Source organism: Phytophthora cinnamomi (genome assembly GCF_018691715.1).
Source record: "Phytophthora cinnamomi strain GKB4 chromosome Unknown Contig39, whole genome shotgun sequence".
In the NCBI taxonomy this organism is placed as follows: Eukaryota; Oomycota; class Peronosporomycetes; order Peronosporales; family Peronosporaceae; genus Phytophthora; species Phytophthora cinnamomi.
Window position 1 is genome coordinate 1,345,068 of NW_027150972.1, and position 16,894 is coordinate 1,361,961.

Sequence of the window (16,894 nt, forward strand, 5' to 3'; positions counted from 1 at the left end):
GCTTTGCTTTGCTTGCTTTGAGTCGAATTACAATGTGGCAGGAGTGCACGCACGATGGGGCTCGCCTCGTCTCGGCGTCGCCCACTCCCGAGCGCATTGAAAATGGGATGGTTCGATGCAACTTTGGCTGGTGGTTCGATCCAGAGCCCGAACTTGTGGCCCGACGTCCATCGACAACAAGCACCGATCCAGCTGGACGCGAAATATCCATCCATCGCCGCAACACATGCGATTACTTCCAAGTACATATCTCAATGACCCAGCGGCGGATCGTCAAGCTGCTGCAGCCAGCTTACACGATGCGGCATAGTGTGCGGCGGACGGAGACTCCACGAACGAAGCGCTCCATGTCTTGAATAGGTAGAAGTGCATTCGACATCTACTGCTCACGAATCTCTATCCGCACGGGAGAACGCTGTGCACGCACGAACAGAATGTAGTTCAATGAAGGGCACGCACGTTCGAGCTGGGGTGGGGCTCCGTCACGTCAGAGATGCGGCACCACCACCACGACAGCGGTGGCACCCCAGAATTCCGGCACAGGAAGTCAATCAATGCGTGCACGGCCACTAAACCTACGTTAAACCCGCGCCATGACGGATTCCATGAATCGAGTTGACCCCCGATTCTTTCGTGCAACGAGTGCACTCGCCTTCGCCAGCTCGACGTGGAGCTGATTCATGACTGAAGGCTAGCCGCACCGACTCTCTTCGGCTCAAATCGGGGGTCGTTATCGCGAGCCCTAACTTAGGAATAGAGTGCTATAGCAGCAGCCGTCGTGCATGGAATATCGGAGACCGTTGCGTTTTGAGCAGGGGGACAACGCTCTATTGCTCAGCCAGCTCGTGCTATAGTCTCGAATTGTCGGTGATAAACCCATGGACGTCTTCGCCAATGCCGTCGTCGTGCGGCCGCCCGTGTCCATCGTCCTGCTGGACGAGGAGCAGCAGCGAGTCCTGCATGAAGGTCGAGAGCAGCATCAACAACACCAGCAGCACAACCCGCAGCCCCCGCAGGATGAAGAGGACGAACCCCCGCGACAAGACTCGGGCGGCAACGCGCTGTTCGTGCCCACGACTCCCCCGATGCTGCCCATTCCGCAGCACGTTCCGCCCCAGGCGCCGCCTCCGCCCACGACCAATTACCTGCGCACGGACTTCACGACCGCCCGACGTCCGGCCACCACCACCGCTGCCATGCTCAAGTCCCGCGAGATCGGACTTGGTGGCGACGCTATCCGCACCGACTTCACCTCCAACCGCAAGACGCCCAACCCGGTCGCGGCCTTCATCAACGGCCAGCTGCAGGACGCCCAGAGCGGCGACTCGCCCACCGACTACGCCAACGTGGAGCCCACGGCCATGCCGTTCGTGTCCAGCACGGACCCCGTGGAGGAAGTGACAACCGACCCGACCAAGGGCTTCCGCGGCAATGGCAGCAACCTCAAGCTGTCGGTCCGGTACATGATCATCGGCGCCGTGGTCGGCCTGGGCCTCGGCATCTTGTTCGCGCACGTCGGCGTGTCCGACATCGCGGCGCAGTGGATCTCGCTGCCCGGCGACCTGTTCCTGCGCGCGGTCAACTCGCTGGTCGTGCCCTACGTGTTCTGCTCCGTGGCCGTGGCCGTGGGCGACATCGTGTTCGTGGGCAAAGTGTCGATCGTCGGGCTGCAGACGCTCAAGATTTTCGCGACCGGGTGGGTCGTCTCCACGACGCTCGGAATCGCTGTGGCCTTGATGTTCCGCCCCATGTTCCAGCTGAAGAACCACTACGCCAGTCCGGACGCTAATGCCGTGGGCTTGACCTGCCCCAACGGACTCATGCTGGAGATGCTGAGCAACAGCAGTATCACCTGCTCGTCCAACACGACGGAGTTGTCGGTGGACAACGCGTTCGTGCTGGACGACGTGAACAGCGTCTTCGAGACGAACAGCGACGCTGTGATCACCGACCTGACCCTGAGCAAGCAGCTCATCTCGACGCTCGAGTCCGTGGTGCCGGACAACATCTTCTCCTCGCTGGCGGACGGCGACCTGCTGTCCATCATCACGTTCGCCATGGTGCTGGGATCCATCGCAGGCCGCAGCTACTTCTCCAAGACCCGGCGTGTGAATTACCTGTACCTAGTACTGCTGCAACTGCGCAACACCTTCTTCTTGGCCATGGAGTGGGTCATTTGGGTCACGCCTGTCGCCGTGGTGTCCACCATCTCGGGCGCGTTCGCGTCGAACCAAGACGCTGTGAGCCAGCTGCCCAAGGTTTACATGTTCCTCGTAGCCTGCATGACAGCCGCAGCATTGCAGATCTTGGTCGTGTACCCGTTCGTCATCTTCCTGCTCGCGCGTTGCAACCCCTACAAGCACATGCACCACATGATTCGGTCCTACCTCTTCGCGTTCGGGTCATCGTCGTCGCTGGCTACGGCACCCGTCACGCTTGGCTGCGTCCAGAAGGCTCGAGTCTGCTCACAGTCGATCGCCACCTTCGTCGTGTCCATCGGCGTCGTCACGAACATGTCAGGCTCTGGATGGTACTACCCGATCGGAGTTATCTTCTTGGCCGAGTCGTCTGGCAACGGAGACCAGATCACGTTCCTACGGCTCGCAGTGATTTTTTTTCTCACCATTGTGGCTTGTGCGGGTACACCACCAGTACCAAACGGGGGCGTCGTCGTCATGTCCACCATGTACAAGACTGTGTTCGGCGTCAGCACGCTGCCTTCCACCTGGGCGCTGTACCTCGCTATGGACTTCTTCGCAGACCGCTTGTCAACTATTTGCAACGTGAATGACGACATCATGGCTCTGAAGGTTATCGCAGAGAATACGGACGAGACCGTGGCAGGTGACCAACTCGGCCAGCGCAACTAGTTTATAATGTTTTTTTTTTAATATTTTTCGCCGGGTGGTTTTTCGTACGTGTATGACATATAAATCATTTGGTTTATACATGTACTACCTGCTGTAGAGAGCAGCCATAATGCAATCCTGCGACTCGCACTAGTACATTTCGTCGTCATTCAAGTAGAGATATCCAATCGCAGGCGAAGAGAGCAAAAGTGAAGTCGCTTGGAAGTGAAAACTTACACCATTGTCGTCGTGCAGTCATCACTCTCTTTTTCCCTGCAGCAAACATGGATACCGTAGGTAATTCTCGCCATCGATGTTTACCCTATCCTAGTACCTAGATACGAGTATTTAATACTAATAGGTACATGACATACATGAACATGGTTGCTGTGCGATTGCAGTCAGCAATGATGACCACCACGAACCGATTGGATACCGTGGTGCTGTGGTGTCAAGATGTCAGCATGTTTCTAAAAGAGCCATCTTGGTAGCGTTAGGCGTTACTTGGCGGTGGGCTTAAGTCAACAAGTGGTTGCTAACAAAACGTCTTGGGTGCACTACCGGCCTTGAACATGGGCCGCAGGTCAAACTAGATATAACAAATAACAAATCCGCGTGCGTATCCATCAACTCAATTGTTCATCGTGATAAAGTGACTATAAGGCATCGTGATCGTTTTTCGAATGTGATGTGAGGGGCGCTCGGGGGGGGGGGGTCACAAAGACGGTGGTAACTGCCCAAACTTATCCCCACTCCTGTAAAGAGTTCGGGTGGCTCTCCCGAAAACGTGAAGCTATCAGCCCGGGCAGTTGGTGGGCCTTCAGTCCGGCTGGTTATTTCGCAATTCGCCCGCAGCCCGCAAAATCAACAAACAGCTTTAAGCTGAAGCACAAAATGCGTCTCTCCTTCATTCTAGCCGGGATTTTCCTTGCGAACTGCGATACTATCGTAGCTGACGTGACGCTAAACAAAATGAAACGATGGTTTCGTCTGACGAAGTTCCCTCGATTGGGGTTAGCCGGCGCAGTGTGAGGGAACCTCGTTTCCTCCGGGTCCACAACGACAATGAAGAGCGTGATTTCAACACAGCGAAGTTTGACCAACTGATGAATGATGCGACCTACCGCAGCATCCGGTTTGGGAATTGGGTCTCCAAGAAGTACACCAGCACGAACATCTACGACAAATTGAAGCTCAACCAGTATCCCAAGTACACGCGCATATTCAACAATTACCAGACTTACCTGGAGAAGTTCGCACGTAACCTGAACCACTGAGTTGTCACTAGTTGATCAAGTGCATGGGCACCAATGCGGTGGGAATCCCCGAGACGTAGTGAATCAACCAGCTGTGATAGTATCGAATACATAGTTCCCATGGCGCTGGTATTTCAAAGGAGCACATGTACACACTGGCATCACGGTCTTTTTTCGTTAAATAGTTCGATTGAGAGTGTTTATCTTTCTGCCCATTACATCTCAGTTAGTACTTGCACAAAAGGTGTCCATCGTTGCCAACCGATACTTTACTTCAGCTGACCCGCTGATGCCGCGCTTCCATCGTCGTCGTCACCGTCGTGATCGCCGTACGAACCAAAACCCAACTAGAGAAGCAAGGCCACCCAGACCAAACCGCACAATCTCGAGATACCGTTAGACCACCTAACATCAACGAGGATAGTCTCATCACAAGCACCATACCTTCTGCTTGGTGTGCTCCCGGTACTTGGCCAGCTCGTAGTGAATGCTGGGCGACAGGGGCATTTCCGAGGCATGAAGAGCCGCAGGGGAAGCCCCACTGATCCACGGATGTTCCAGCACTTGGGCCATGCTAAAGCGCTCGTCGGGGTCGAGCACCAGTAGATGCCTGACCAGGTCCTTAGCCCCATCGCTGATGGTCGCCCATCCGTCGTCGTCGAACTCGAAGTTGCACGCCTTGATGCTCGCAATCATCTCGTTGTCGGACCGCTCGCCCTGCGGGTCGAACGGGTGGTAGCCGCACAGCAGAATGTAGAGGATAGTGCCCAGACTCCACGAGTCCACCTTGTCGTCGTAGCCAAAGGCCGAGCCGGAGCCGGAGATCATCTCCGGCGCTGAGTACCCCCACGTGCCGCATTTGGTCTTGAGGCTCGTGCCCGTGAACACTTTGGCCAGCCCGAAGTCCGCCACCTTGACCACCGCGTGGCGGTCGTCGGGCGTCGACAGCAGGATGTTCTCCGGCTTGAGGTCTCGGTGCACGATGCCGCACCTGGCAGCAGCAACAAATAACAACAACAACATCACCACCACCAACATTAGACTAAGCTGTAGGGCCTCGAGCTGAGACTTGTATCCACGTACTCGTGCAGGTACTGGACGGCGCGCGCCATGCTGCGCACGTGGCGCACGCAGTCCGCCTCCGAGTACGCGCCCTTGTCGGCCAGGCGCTCGAACAGCTCGCCGCCCGTGCAGAGCTCCAGCACCAGGTGCACCTCGCGCGTCGTCTCGAACACGTCGACCAGCTCCACGATGTTCGGGTGCTGCTTCACGCGCCGCAGCGCCGCGATCTCGGCGCGCAGCCGCATGGGGTCCGTGAGGAAGCGCTTGATCTTCTTGATGGCCACTTGGCGGCCCGAGCGGCGGCAGCGGCCGCGGCACACGACGGCGTAGTGTCCGCTGCGGCAACAAGAGGGCGGATTAGGCTCCAGAACGGCTCAAACGACGCGGAAAAGACGCGCGCGTCACGCTACCGCCCGAGCAGCTCGCTCTGCACGTCGTAGAAGTCCTCCACGCGGCGGCGCGGCGTCGCTGCAGCCGCTGCTGCGTCGCCGGTGTTTCCAGGCGGTTCTGCGGCCGCGGACGCCTCTGGAGACCCGCGCAAGGGCGCGCCGGACGCGCCTAGCTCCGGCGGCAAGTCCAGCACACGGGCGTTGCGGCCGTCGCGCAGGTTCTGGCGCGCGGCGGCCTCGACCTCCATTGCCGACGCCTGGTTGCCCATCTTCGTCCTGACTGTAGAAATGCGCTGCTTGGGTCGACGACCTGGCGAACAGCGTGCGGTATGTAACGGTATGCTATCCGAAAGGTTTCTGAGCAACATGGCTACATTTCGATGACGCGTCTCAATACCGGTACTGGATAGTCTCAGTCTCACTTGCGCGATGGACGAGTTCGACGTGGACGTCGAGCGGCTGGAGCTGCCGCCGGCGCCGCGCTCGCTCTGGGACTTCGTGGGCGTGCTGGCGCCCGTGCTCAAGTACTACGTGGCGCTGCTGGTGCTGTTCCTGGGCGCGCGCTGGTTCAACCGGCAGCTGGACAACGAGGCGGCGGCGCAGGAGCGGCAGGCGCTGAGAGCGCGGCCGAATCTGTCGCCCGAGCTCATCGTGGAGAGCTCCGAGGAGGAAGAGGAGGAGGAGGAGGAGGAGGAAGAAGAAGAGGAGATCCAGGAGCTCGTGACGGACGGAGACCGCCTCGTGCCCGTGGAGGCCAAGCAGAAGCAGAGGAAGAAGAAGCCCAACCCCACCAAGGAGCTGTTCGACGGCCTGCGCAAGGTGGAGCAGGAGCTGCGCGACAAAAAGGACAAGGAGGGCGCCGAGGACAACGTGAGCTGGAACGAGCTGCACGCCAGCATGCTGCGCCGCTACAAGGACAAGTACCCGAACCACGGCCCGCGCGTGGCCGACCCCGCCACGGACAAGTACGACGACGAGTTCAACGAGCTGCTGCGCAAGAACAACATCGACCCGGAGGCGCTCAAGAGCCGCGGCGACAAGAAGGACGAGTGAGTGACTCGGTCGGTCAGCAGAGAGGTGAGTACATGTATGGAGAGTCTAGAATTTGACGCGCTTGACCTGCTTCCTGCCGCGCTTCTTGGCTGCGTGCTGCTTCTCCTCCTCGTCGCCGTCCTGCTCGCCCTCCAGCCCGAGCTGGAACGAGTCGAGGGCGTCGCCCGTCTTGTCGCCGTTGTCCTCGGGCACAAAGGCCTCGTCGTCGTCCGCGAACGTGAGCTTCTTGTTCTGCTTGGCGCCGCTGCTGCCGTCCACCGAGATGTTGCCCACGGGGCAGTCGCGCGCCAGGTGCTCGACGCTCTTGCACAGCTTGCAGCAGCCGCCCTTGGGGTACACGCCCGTCTTGCTCTGCGGGCACCTGCTGCTGAGGTGGCCCTGCTGACCGCACACGAAGCACGTGGCGAACGTGGCGCCGCCGTTCTCGCGCGGCTTGGGGCAGTCGCGCAGCGCGTGGTCGGCGGCGCCGCAGTTGAAGCACACGGCGGCCTGCTGCTGCTGGCTGGCCCCAAAGCCACCGCCGCCGCCGTTCTGCGGGCAGTTGAGCGACGTGTGGCCGCGCCGGCGGCACTGGAAGCACGTCTTGTTGAGGTCTCCGGCCGCGCGGTTGGGGCAGTCCTGCTTGCGGTGCGAGGCCTCGCCGCAGAGCCAGCAGCCGTCCTGCGCCGTGGCCTGCTGCGCCTCCTCGCGCTTGGCGCGGATCTTGGCCACGATCTCCGCCTTCTTTTCGCGCCGCGCCTGCTGCTTCTGCTGCTTAAACTGCTTGGCCTTTGCCTTCTTGGCCTTGCGCAGCTCGCGCCGCCGCTGCAGGATCAGCTTGCGCTCCTCGGTCAGCGGCTGCTCCTCCGTCATGGCGTGTGTGCGTGTGTGACGTGTGAAAGGCAACTGAGCGGAGCTTTTGGTTGGCGCGCACCACGTGGTGTGGAAGACACAAAATAACACGATCATTACGGCACAACGACTTGAACTGGCAGACTGGTTGGATTTGGTAGTTACCGGTACTGGTAGATTCTTCTATCCGTTGTCTCCTCTTCACTGTTGAGCTCGCTCAGCTTATTTACTGATCAGGTGCTTCGCGAAATGCTGCACGTGATTTGGTAGCAGTGGAAAATGCGGCTGTAGATCTGGAGCTGACCCAGTCTCCCGTTACTATTCCTGTCCGTGTACCGACGCTTGACCCAGTTCTTGAACTTGTTGACTCGATAGCTCTCGTCGTTCAATCAGTGTCGTTAGCTTCTCCGTACTGAAAGCGGCACGCTCTTCGTGGATCCTGTGGTCTCCAGGTTTGTTGGCTTTGTGAACTCGTAGGAATCCCTTGTCGTGTTCATCGTTCTGCACCGCTCCAATTCCGCGAGGCTCATCAGACGAAAATATCGTCGATATGGCCATGGATGGCCACATGATGTTGCTGCCAGTCACAAAGAGCGCGGCGGTCAGGAAGAGGAAGGAGAGCTGCTTGAGCTTGGGGTCTTTGGGATGAATTGCGGAATGAAGCAACAATAGAAGACAGCAGCTCGCCATGTAGGTACATCAGAGTCGATAGGAAATGTATCAGTCTGTGGTTTTAGATACTAAGCATGGTTACTGAGGAGGTGCCGATGGTGGCCGTCCAATAGTATAAAACTACGACACTTCGCAAACTTTCGAAACTACTTTACGAACGGTGTAAACTGCAACGCTGCCTAAACAAAAGGAAAATACAACTTTGGTGACGAGCACCAACATATATAACGGCATGAATTCATGTACGGGGTTCTTCATACATCACCGAGGCAAAGATTACAATTCCCAAAAAGCGCAGTATTCGTCATGTCCTGAAAGTCGTATGATGCATATCGGTGAAGCTACAGGTACATGTAGTTCAAGAGACTGCACCCTTCGTGTGGATTGAATTTGGGGTTTGTGTTGGCAATGTCGTGCTGTACAAGGTTTTGTATTTTTGTACAGAACTCCGAGTGCGGCGCGGGCGCGCATGGGGTCACGTGCACGTCGCCAAGATACTGCCGCCAAGTCATGCTGGAATTTGCCTTTTCAAAATATGTCTTGAGTGATGTCGAAGAACACTCGGGCACGCAACAACTTTTATATGAGTTTTTTTTAGGAAATTCCAAATTACGTCCGTAATTTTGACTAATTCCAGAATACGTCAATCTGGAGTATTTAACGGGAGAGCGCACTACATGTAATAAGTCGCATTAAATTACTGTCCGCTGTTACATGTGCTGGTTCGTCCGGTCACATTGCTACGAGTACATATAACAGCGATACCAGTGTATGGTATTGTATACAAAGTACATTTTGCATACATGTACATACTACATGTACAAAAGGTGTACACTAAAGGAGAGAGAACCTCTGCGATATGGAGTAGTAGTGCGCACCCTGGAACCACGGGCATCCTTCTCCTGCCATGGATATGTCTTCACTGTGTCGCTGCCAAAAGCGTCGATGAACAGTTGGCAAGCGCTTTGTCAGTTTCCTGTCCTGTAGTTCTTAGAACGGTTGTTTGATCTCACGACGGCTGCGAGCCTTCTTACCGAAGGGATTGTAGAAGTAATATAGCGGTGTGCATTCGATCTGAGTGCTTGTTATACGAGTTTTATCACAAAGTACGTTTGGTGCACGTAGCCTTCTCTTGTGGTGATTACTGTTCTCTACGGATCTCTTTTGGAATTTCTCCATAATAATATCCACAACGAGTCTTCATAGATCGCAACGAAACGGTCGCCTCAGTCAATCAACACTTGTGCGAGAGGCTCGCACAGATTTACAGTATTGGCGCAGTCTTAAGGGGCGGGTCGCACCTCTTCTCTTTTTGGCTTTTTATAGCTAATAAAGTGGAGGTCGGGTCACAGCACATTTTCGCATTTCCCTTAAGAAATTCACATGCGAGTCAGTGTAACTTTTGCTCACAGTTAAGCATGGCCAGCCGCGCAGAAGAAGCCTACGAGTGCAGCGTATATGCCGTCAGAACCAGCCCACGGAGAAGACTGGTTGGGACTGAATCATATCCCAGTCAGCTCGCGGCACGGTATACTGGTGTTGTGGAGGCTCGGGCCACATGCGTTTGTCGGAGACGACGGCGGCAAGCACACATATCGAGGCCGCTGCGCATGTCAGAGTCGTGTCGTCTAGATTCATGACGGGAGAGAATGATAAATGTTACGATAGATATGTCAATGCGTGTCTATAACAGAAAAAGAGACCAAAAGACCTCCACTACCTCTTGTTGGGAGTGTACATGCAAAAAGAGGTGAGGGGTCGTTTGATTGGCGGATTTTCTTTCTGCGACCTCTTTTATTAACTGCGACCCGCCCCTAAGGAGATCCAACGCTCAAGGAACCAACCAGCTGGCTCTTGGTGAGATTATGGCACTACCAGTACGTAATACATCCAGTGTACTGTATATGTATGTATTATTATCGGAAGTTTTAGGGAGACGCAGTCCCCACCTCGTCCCCACCCCGTCCCTCGCCCGTCACTCTGATATGTCAACTATCTGAAGTTTGGACTTCCGGATAACAGCACATATCCACGTACTCAATACACAAAAAACACATTTGCACAACACACATTTAAACAAAATCCATTTGACAGAACGCAGCGGCACCAGCGCACTGGGCGGGGCACCACACGGACGTCGACCGCGCCGGCGCCGGAGAGTGATGGCCAAAGGGCGGTGCGGCGAAGCAGAGCAGCAGGGCCAGCGCTGCTACGACTAGCGCGCCGACGACGACCGCGCCGACGCAGGAGGGAGTGATGGCCTGAAGGGTGGCGCGGTGGAACAGAGCAGCAGGGCCAGCGCCAGCGCTAAAGAGCGGCAGTCAAGTCTGTACGTGCAACAAGGGGGAGGGGGCTGAGCATGGATTGAACTACTAACTGGTTTTGAAATTGGTTTTAAATGTGAACTAGGGTTTGCCTTTGAGACTGCCGCTCAGCGCATTGAGTGTAAGCTTGCTCTGTGTACGGTGTGCTTCGACAGCACAGACGGATTGATCGCGTTCGTGTTAAACGGAGGATTTGCCCACAACTTATGGGATGGATGCACTTCACGCAACATGTAGTGGGTCTAACTTGACTCACTACTTTAGCTTACACGTTGCGCAACGTGTATGAGGAAGCGTAAGTACTTAGTAATTACTTAGGTTAATTATATTTGAATACACAAATATAAGTTAACTTAGACAAGACTCCAAGTAGCTAGTTTAAGGTAAAATGAGAACTGTATTGTTTGTAAATTGATCTTCCTCTAAAATCTGCTAAAACTGTTTATCATCTATGAAAGGGTTGGCAGCGGCTGGCTGTCAGAGCCCCGCTAATATGCATGTCTCTGATTGGTAAAAAGATGCTGCTTTCTACCAATAGGATCTTTGGGTAGGTGTGGACCACTCACTGTGGTGGTCCACTTCAATGTATCCATCGGTGTGTCTTACACCAATGTGAGTAAGTATCCAAAACGTTTAACAGATAACCTATCTGTTAAATTCACAAGTGGCTTGCAGCCACTTGTACGTGTAATCCCGTTACACCATCCCCCCCTTAAGGTTAGACGCGCGGGGTCCCCGCACGTCAATCTTTTGGAATTGACCATTCGTCAATTCTCCGCGTTTGGAGAAGAAACCCGCGCTCATTCAACGATGAGCGCGCCTCAGAAGAAGTCCGCAAAGTCGGTGGGGAGTCATCTCTCCATCGACGACTACTTCGAACGCTAGAAGGCGAAGTACGGCGACGTCGTCGACTTCGACGACGACGATGAAGACATGGAGGGCGAAGAGGACTCGCCCTCAAAGCGTAAAGACTCAGTGTCGAGCGAATCGCTCGACCCTCACGCCAAGAACGTTCGCCCGCGTGAAGGGGACGAATCGGACGCTTCGAGTTCGAAGCGTTCGCGTACTGAGAGCGATACCCCACTCGCTTCCGCTGGGGCTCTCAGTACTCCGCGCGCTGCTGCTGCAGCGCGTGATGTCAAAGCTCAAGGCTCTCCGCGCGCTGCGCCTGTAGCGCGCGATCCATGGATGCCGTCCGCGTCCGAGATCGCGGACCGGTTTGGGAACTCGGTACCTCCGAATGAGGTGCCGTTGTACGTATGCAGCGCCATCAAGGATGACGCTGTAGCTGCCGAGCTGCACTTTGATGCGGAAACGCATCAAAGGCGCGATTACTACATCGGACTCTTTCATGAGCTCCGATGGTTTCAAAGCAAGAAGACCTCTTCTCGCAGCAAAGTGCCCGAATGGCAGGCACTTTGTCAAAGCTGGAACGCCTTTGTTGAGAACTTCAACAAGAGGCCGAGTGCTTACCGTGATCGGATTAAGCAAGCGCGTGATCGCTTCGAGACGTACTCGAAGCGTGGAAAGTTGGAGCAACTTCATGTTGCTGCTGAGGAGGCAAATGTGCCGTGCGCTGTGCCCGAGGGCTTTCAGTGCACGAAGTGCTTCAGGTGCGGTCCGCTTGAGCGACCGCGACCTGAACGGGTACACGTCGTTTCGTGTGCCCGAGAGTCTCAAGAGCTCCGTGCTAAGTTCTTAGCACGTGAGGGTTCGGGCGCTAGCGATGATCGCAGAGCTCGTGTTACTTCCGCTGCGCCAGCGCGTACTGCTCTTCGTACGCCCTCACCATTTCCGGAACGTCCTCCAGCAAGACGTTCCGCGGCTCTATGTATCTCGATGGGGAGGAAATCCTCTCCAACGAATACGAAAACGAGCCCTTGAGGGTTCGTTTTCGGGATACTATGGTCAACAATCCGCTCAACAATCCAGCGGGTTGAGCCGCGGGCGTCACGGATCGGCGGTGGCGGGGTGGGAACACGCCCGGGTATGATCAGCCCCGGGCTGATCAGTATGCGCCTCTCCACGACCGGGTGACCGTCGTGGAGCGTCTGCAGGGCGCTGAGTTCGCCGCCCTAAAACAGGAGCTGGCGAACCAGAAGGCCCAAGTCGCGGCGGTCTCGCAGACCGCCTCGAATATCCAGGTCGAGCTGGGGACCCAGATGAAGGGTTGCTCCAGCGCGTCCGCGCGCTGGAGGAGAGGTTGCTCGTCGCCGAGGCCAAGTCCTCCGCTTCTGCCTCGGCTCCTGCCGAGGCTTCGGGTCAGCCGAGCTAGATGGCTCGTGCTGCAGGTATGGCTTCAGCCGTCCGACGTAAAAGGTCGGATGGAGGCGCATGCTAGACGGTATGTCTAGCGTGTATGCGTTGCCGTGCCGTGCCAACACAGTGAACGGCCCGATGAAGCGCGGAGCAAGCTTGCTTGCTCCGAAATCCGAAACTGCATGTCTAGGCAGGTTTTGTGTAGCTAACAAAACTAATGAACCAACCTTAAATTCATTTGTGTTGCCTCTGCCCGCATTGTCTGCGTTCAGCTTCTGTTGATCAACAGAAGCTGCTATTGTGTCTTGGACAAACCGAATCACGGCTTGTCTTTTGGTGATGAAACTGATTGCATCCGAGCTGAAGTCATTCAGCTCGCTCTCCGCTAGAGGTCCGGCCTCTGCGTGGTTCTTTGCGGTGTCTGCGCCCTGCGCAGACCCGTGGTCGTTGGCCTTGTTGTTGGGGGAGTCTGCGCCCTGCGCAGACTCATGTGGTTTGTTCATTGTTGCAGCTGACACTGTTCAAGTGTCAGCGGTTTTCTGCGGCTGCAGTATTGCAGTCGTAGATCCTCCCCCACTTAAAGTGGGAGCCATCACTCCGAGTAAACTCGGTAGACGTGGATGTCGCATGGCATTCACGTAGAACGGTGTATGCCCTGTCGAGGCATGCACTGAGTTATTGATGGCAAACTCTGCCATCGATAAGCACTCGCTCCAGTATTGGAACGAGTGAGCGAAGCTCTTCAACATATCGACGAGCACGCGGTTCACGCGCTCGGTTTGACCGTCCGTCTGCGGATGATCCGTAGTCGACATGGGAAGCTGGCTCCCAAGAAGTGTAAACACTTCTTGCCATAGGTGCGCTGTGAAGCGCGGGTCTCTGTCCGACACGATGTCGGATGGCATGTCATGGTGTTTGAACACCATGTCGACGAGCAGACGGGCCGTCTGCTTCGCGGTCACCTCTGCTGGCATCGCAGCAAGATGTACCATCTTGCTGAAACGGTCTACAAAGACTACAACACCGGTGTTCCCTCCGCTATCCGGGGGAAGACCAAAGATGAAGTCCAAAGACATGGACTTCCAACACTCCGACGGAGTCGGTAGTGATTGCAGTGGAGCCTGCGCGAATGGCGCAGGCTTTACGCGTTGACATACCTCGCAAGCACGGATGTACTTGGGCACCCACTTATACTGGTGGTGCCAGTAGAAGTCGCGCGTGAGAAGGACGTAAGTCTTCTCACGTCCGAGATGTCCTGCAGTCGGGGCATCATGATACTCGTACATGATCCTGAGTCGCAGGTCATGGTCATTGGCACGACAACGCGGATCGCGTTGTCGTTGACTTGTGTAAAGCAGTAGTCCGTCGTGCACACGAAAGCGGTGTGCACGCGCTCGAAGGTGCTTGGGCAGTTTCTGACGGGACTTGTCAGAAGGCGCTGTGCCATAGGCCAGCAAGAGCTTCGCGTCCGCGTCGTGCGCGTACGCGGCCTTCACATCATCCAACAGAGATGATGTGGGTTTGCTCGATCGCATGGCGTCAATGGCATTGACGTCAACAGCTTCTGCGTAGTCCGGCCGACGTGATAACGCGTCGGCCACCACGTTCAATCTTCCGGGTTTGTATTCGACCCGGAAGTTATACTCCGCAAAGAATGAGAGCCATCTCGCCATTCTTTGTGAAATGTGGCGACTTCACTGCGGTACGCAGTGAAGCATGGTCGGTGTAGACCACAAATGGTCTACTCCCAAGCAAGTACACTCGGAACTTTGCGAGTGCATACTTCATGGCAAGGAGTTCCTTGTCATGCACCGGATAGTTGCGCTCAACTGGCTTCAGCTGACGCGATTGGTAGTAGACGACACGATCACGGCCCTCGTGATCGTGCTGCATCAACGCGCATCCGATCGCGAAGTCGGATGCGTCGCACACTACGTTAAAGGGGCGATCTTGGTCAGCCACTGCCAAGATCGGCGCCTCAGTCAAGCCCGCTTGACTGCATCGAATGCCTTTGGCAATCGGGTGTCCAATTCCACACAGCTTCTTTCTTAAGAAGCTGTGACAGCGGGCGGATCTTGCCCGCATAGTCCTCCACGTACTTGCACAAGTACGTGGCCAAGGAACTGCCTCAGTTCCTTGACACTTGAAGGCGTTGGCCATTCGTTGATCACTCTGACCTTTTCCGGGTCAGGGCGAACACCATTCTTCCCTACGAGACACCCGAGGACGGGTATCTCGCTCGCCCCGAAGATACACTTCTTCAGGTTCGCGTAGAGCTTATGCTTTCGCATAAGCTCAAGTAGCTTCCGGAGATGCACCCTGTGCATCTCTACGTCGTCTTCCGTCCACAGCCCGGCTGTGGATGAATACATCATCGAAGTAGCTCGGTGCGAAGTCGCGCACCGAGCGCAACAAGTGCGTCACGCACCTGTTGAAAGTCGCAGGGGAATTCTTAAGCCCCTGTGGCATTACTAGCCATTCCCAGAGCATACCGCTTGGCGTGCTCACTGCCGTGAGAGGGGTATCGCTCTCACGCATTAGGATTTGATAAAATCCATCTCGCAAGTCGAGAGTACTGTAAACGGTGCTCCCGGCCATCGAATCGATGATAACATCTTTTCGTGGTATCGGCGTCTGCGCCGGTACCGTCGCATCGTTCAGCTTGTTGTAGGCATGAACGATGCGCCATCCGCCCTGTCGCTTCTTGACACAGAACGTCGGAGCACTGTGCGGGGACTTTGATTCCCGCACTTGTCCTGCTTTACGACGACTTTCAAAGAAGTCGTCGATCGCTTTCACTTGTTCTCGCGGCAGTGGCCACTGCCGCGTGACACAGTACTTCGTGCCCGGCACGAGATCAATCTCGTGCTGAATGCCCTTATCCTGCGGAAGCTCCGCAGAATGTCTTCCGGGATTACGTCTTTGTACTCCCTCAACAATTCGTAATAGGGACTCGACTTCAGCGAGTCCCAACCTTATTCCTCGAAGCGCTCTCGCTTCGTCTTCGCACTGAGAGTGTCTTCACTCTCAGTGGTACTCCATGAAGAGTTGTCTCAGCTCTTCGCTCTCGCTCTCCGTTCTTTCGCTGTCCGAAGAACGCAGACTGCTCGATGCGTCCATCGTGCAAGTCGCGCCGTAGCGCTTCCAGCTCATGGCTGGAAGCAAGTCAACTCCGACGCCGTCGTCGGAGGATTAGCGAGTTCCATCTCACGATACTGGAATCCAGTATCGGTGCGCGTCAAGACGCTTAGCGTCTAGACGTCCGGCGTCACCGCCTCAGTCTGCCCAGCAGACTGTTCTTGTCGCGTCTCGGTCCCGGACCAAGACTTGCGCAGCGTTTTCCGCTTGCGCCGTCTTCTTGTTGTGCGGAGCCCGGCTCCGCACAGTTGTTCTTCTGATCCAGGCCCGGCCGTGGACAGTTGTTCGCCGGCGGACCCTGTCCGCGGGCGCGCGGTATCAAGCCCGGCTTGGCCGCATGGCGCTTCGTCGTGCAGCCCGGCTGCACGGTAACGTGTTCCTTCGCCGGCAGACCCTGTCTGCGGGCGCGCGATATCAAGCCCGGCTTGATCGCATGGCGCTTCGTCGTGCAGCCCGGCTGCACGACAGCATGCAAATTGCGTCAGTGCGGTACGTTTGCAACCGTCCGCACTGTTTGCAGCGTCAACTCCCGGAGTTGACACGCCTTCGTCACCTCGACGCCATTCATTGGCGGAGCCCCTCATGACCGAGGGTGCGTCGGCTCCCGGAGCCGACGCGTCGTTGTCGACCTGACCGCTTCGGGTCAGGGACTGTCCCTTACGCTTGAACGTGGGTGTTGGTTCCCGGAACCAACACATCTTTGTCTTCCGACGTCGGCAGCATTGCCGACGTGGGTCTCACTGTGCGCGCCCTCGCGCACTTCTTGGCACTTCGGGACAGCAGCATAAAGCGCTGTCTCGACTGGTAAACCGCGCGCACCTGCTGGTGCGCGCGCTGCGTAACAGGGCCATCGCTTTCTGTTCCGCTGTCGCGTCCGAAGCGCACGAGCGTGCGCTTCTTCCAGTCTACCACCGGATCAAGCCGTGCAAGCCACGGCATGCCCATTACTACGTCGAACTTATCGTCCAGGTCTGGGACGATAAAGTGTTCGACAAACACTCGTTGTTTGTACGAGAAGCGCACGTTCACGACGCGCTTCTCGGTTTTGATGGCACCTGTTG

The 16,894-nt window shown here is 56.1% G+C and overlaps 4 protein-coding genes across 4 annotated transcripts; 2 read left to right on the forward strand and 2 right to left on the reverse strand.

The window, feature by feature from the left end:
• Nucleotides 1-878: 878 nt before the first annotated feature.
• On the forward strand, nt 879-2,870 carry IUM83_10715 (Dicarboxylate/amino acid:cation (Na or H) symporter (DAACS) family protein; the record flags this gene model as incomplete). Its single annotated transcript, XM_067935231.1, has 1 exon — nt 879-2,870. The coding sequence occupies one exon, from the start codon at nt 879-881 to the stop codon at nt 2,868-2,870; it is 1,992 nt and encodes a 663-aa protein (XP_067791451.1).
• A 1,504-nt stretch (nt 2,871-4,374) lies between these two features.
• On the reverse strand, nt 4,375-5,825 carry IUM83_10716 (CAMK/CAMK1 protein Kinase; the record flags this gene model as incomplete). The annotated part of the gene is made up of 4 exons (XM_067935232.1): nt 4,375-4,452; nt 4,550-5,096; nt 5,189-5,503; nt 5,578-5,825. 4 exons carry the CDS (start codon nt 5,823-5,825, stop codon nt 4,375-4,377), a joined length of 1,188 nt encoding a protein of 395 aa, XP_067791450.1.
• A 160-nt stretch (nt 5,826-5,985) lies between these two features.
• Nucleotides 5,986-6,609, forward strand: IUM83_10717 (uncharacterized protein; the record flags this gene model as incomplete). The annotated part of the gene is made up of 1 exon (XM_067935233.1): nt 5,986-6,609. The coding sequence occupies one exon, from the start codon at nt 5,986-5,988 to the stop codon at nt 6,607-6,609; it is 624 nt and encodes a 207-aa protein (XP_067791449.1).
• A 45-nt stretch (nt 6,610-6,654) lies between these two features.
• On the reverse strand, nt 6,655-7,461 carry IUM83_10718 (Zf-CCHC type zinc finger protein; the record flags this gene model as incomplete). Its single annotated transcript, XM_067935234.1, has 1 exon — nt 6,655-7,461. One exon carries the CDS (start codon nt 7,459-7,461, stop codon nt 6,655-6,657), a length of 807 nt encoding a protein of 268 aa, XP_067791448.1.
• Nucleotides 7,462-16,894: the final 9,433 nt, after the last annotated feature.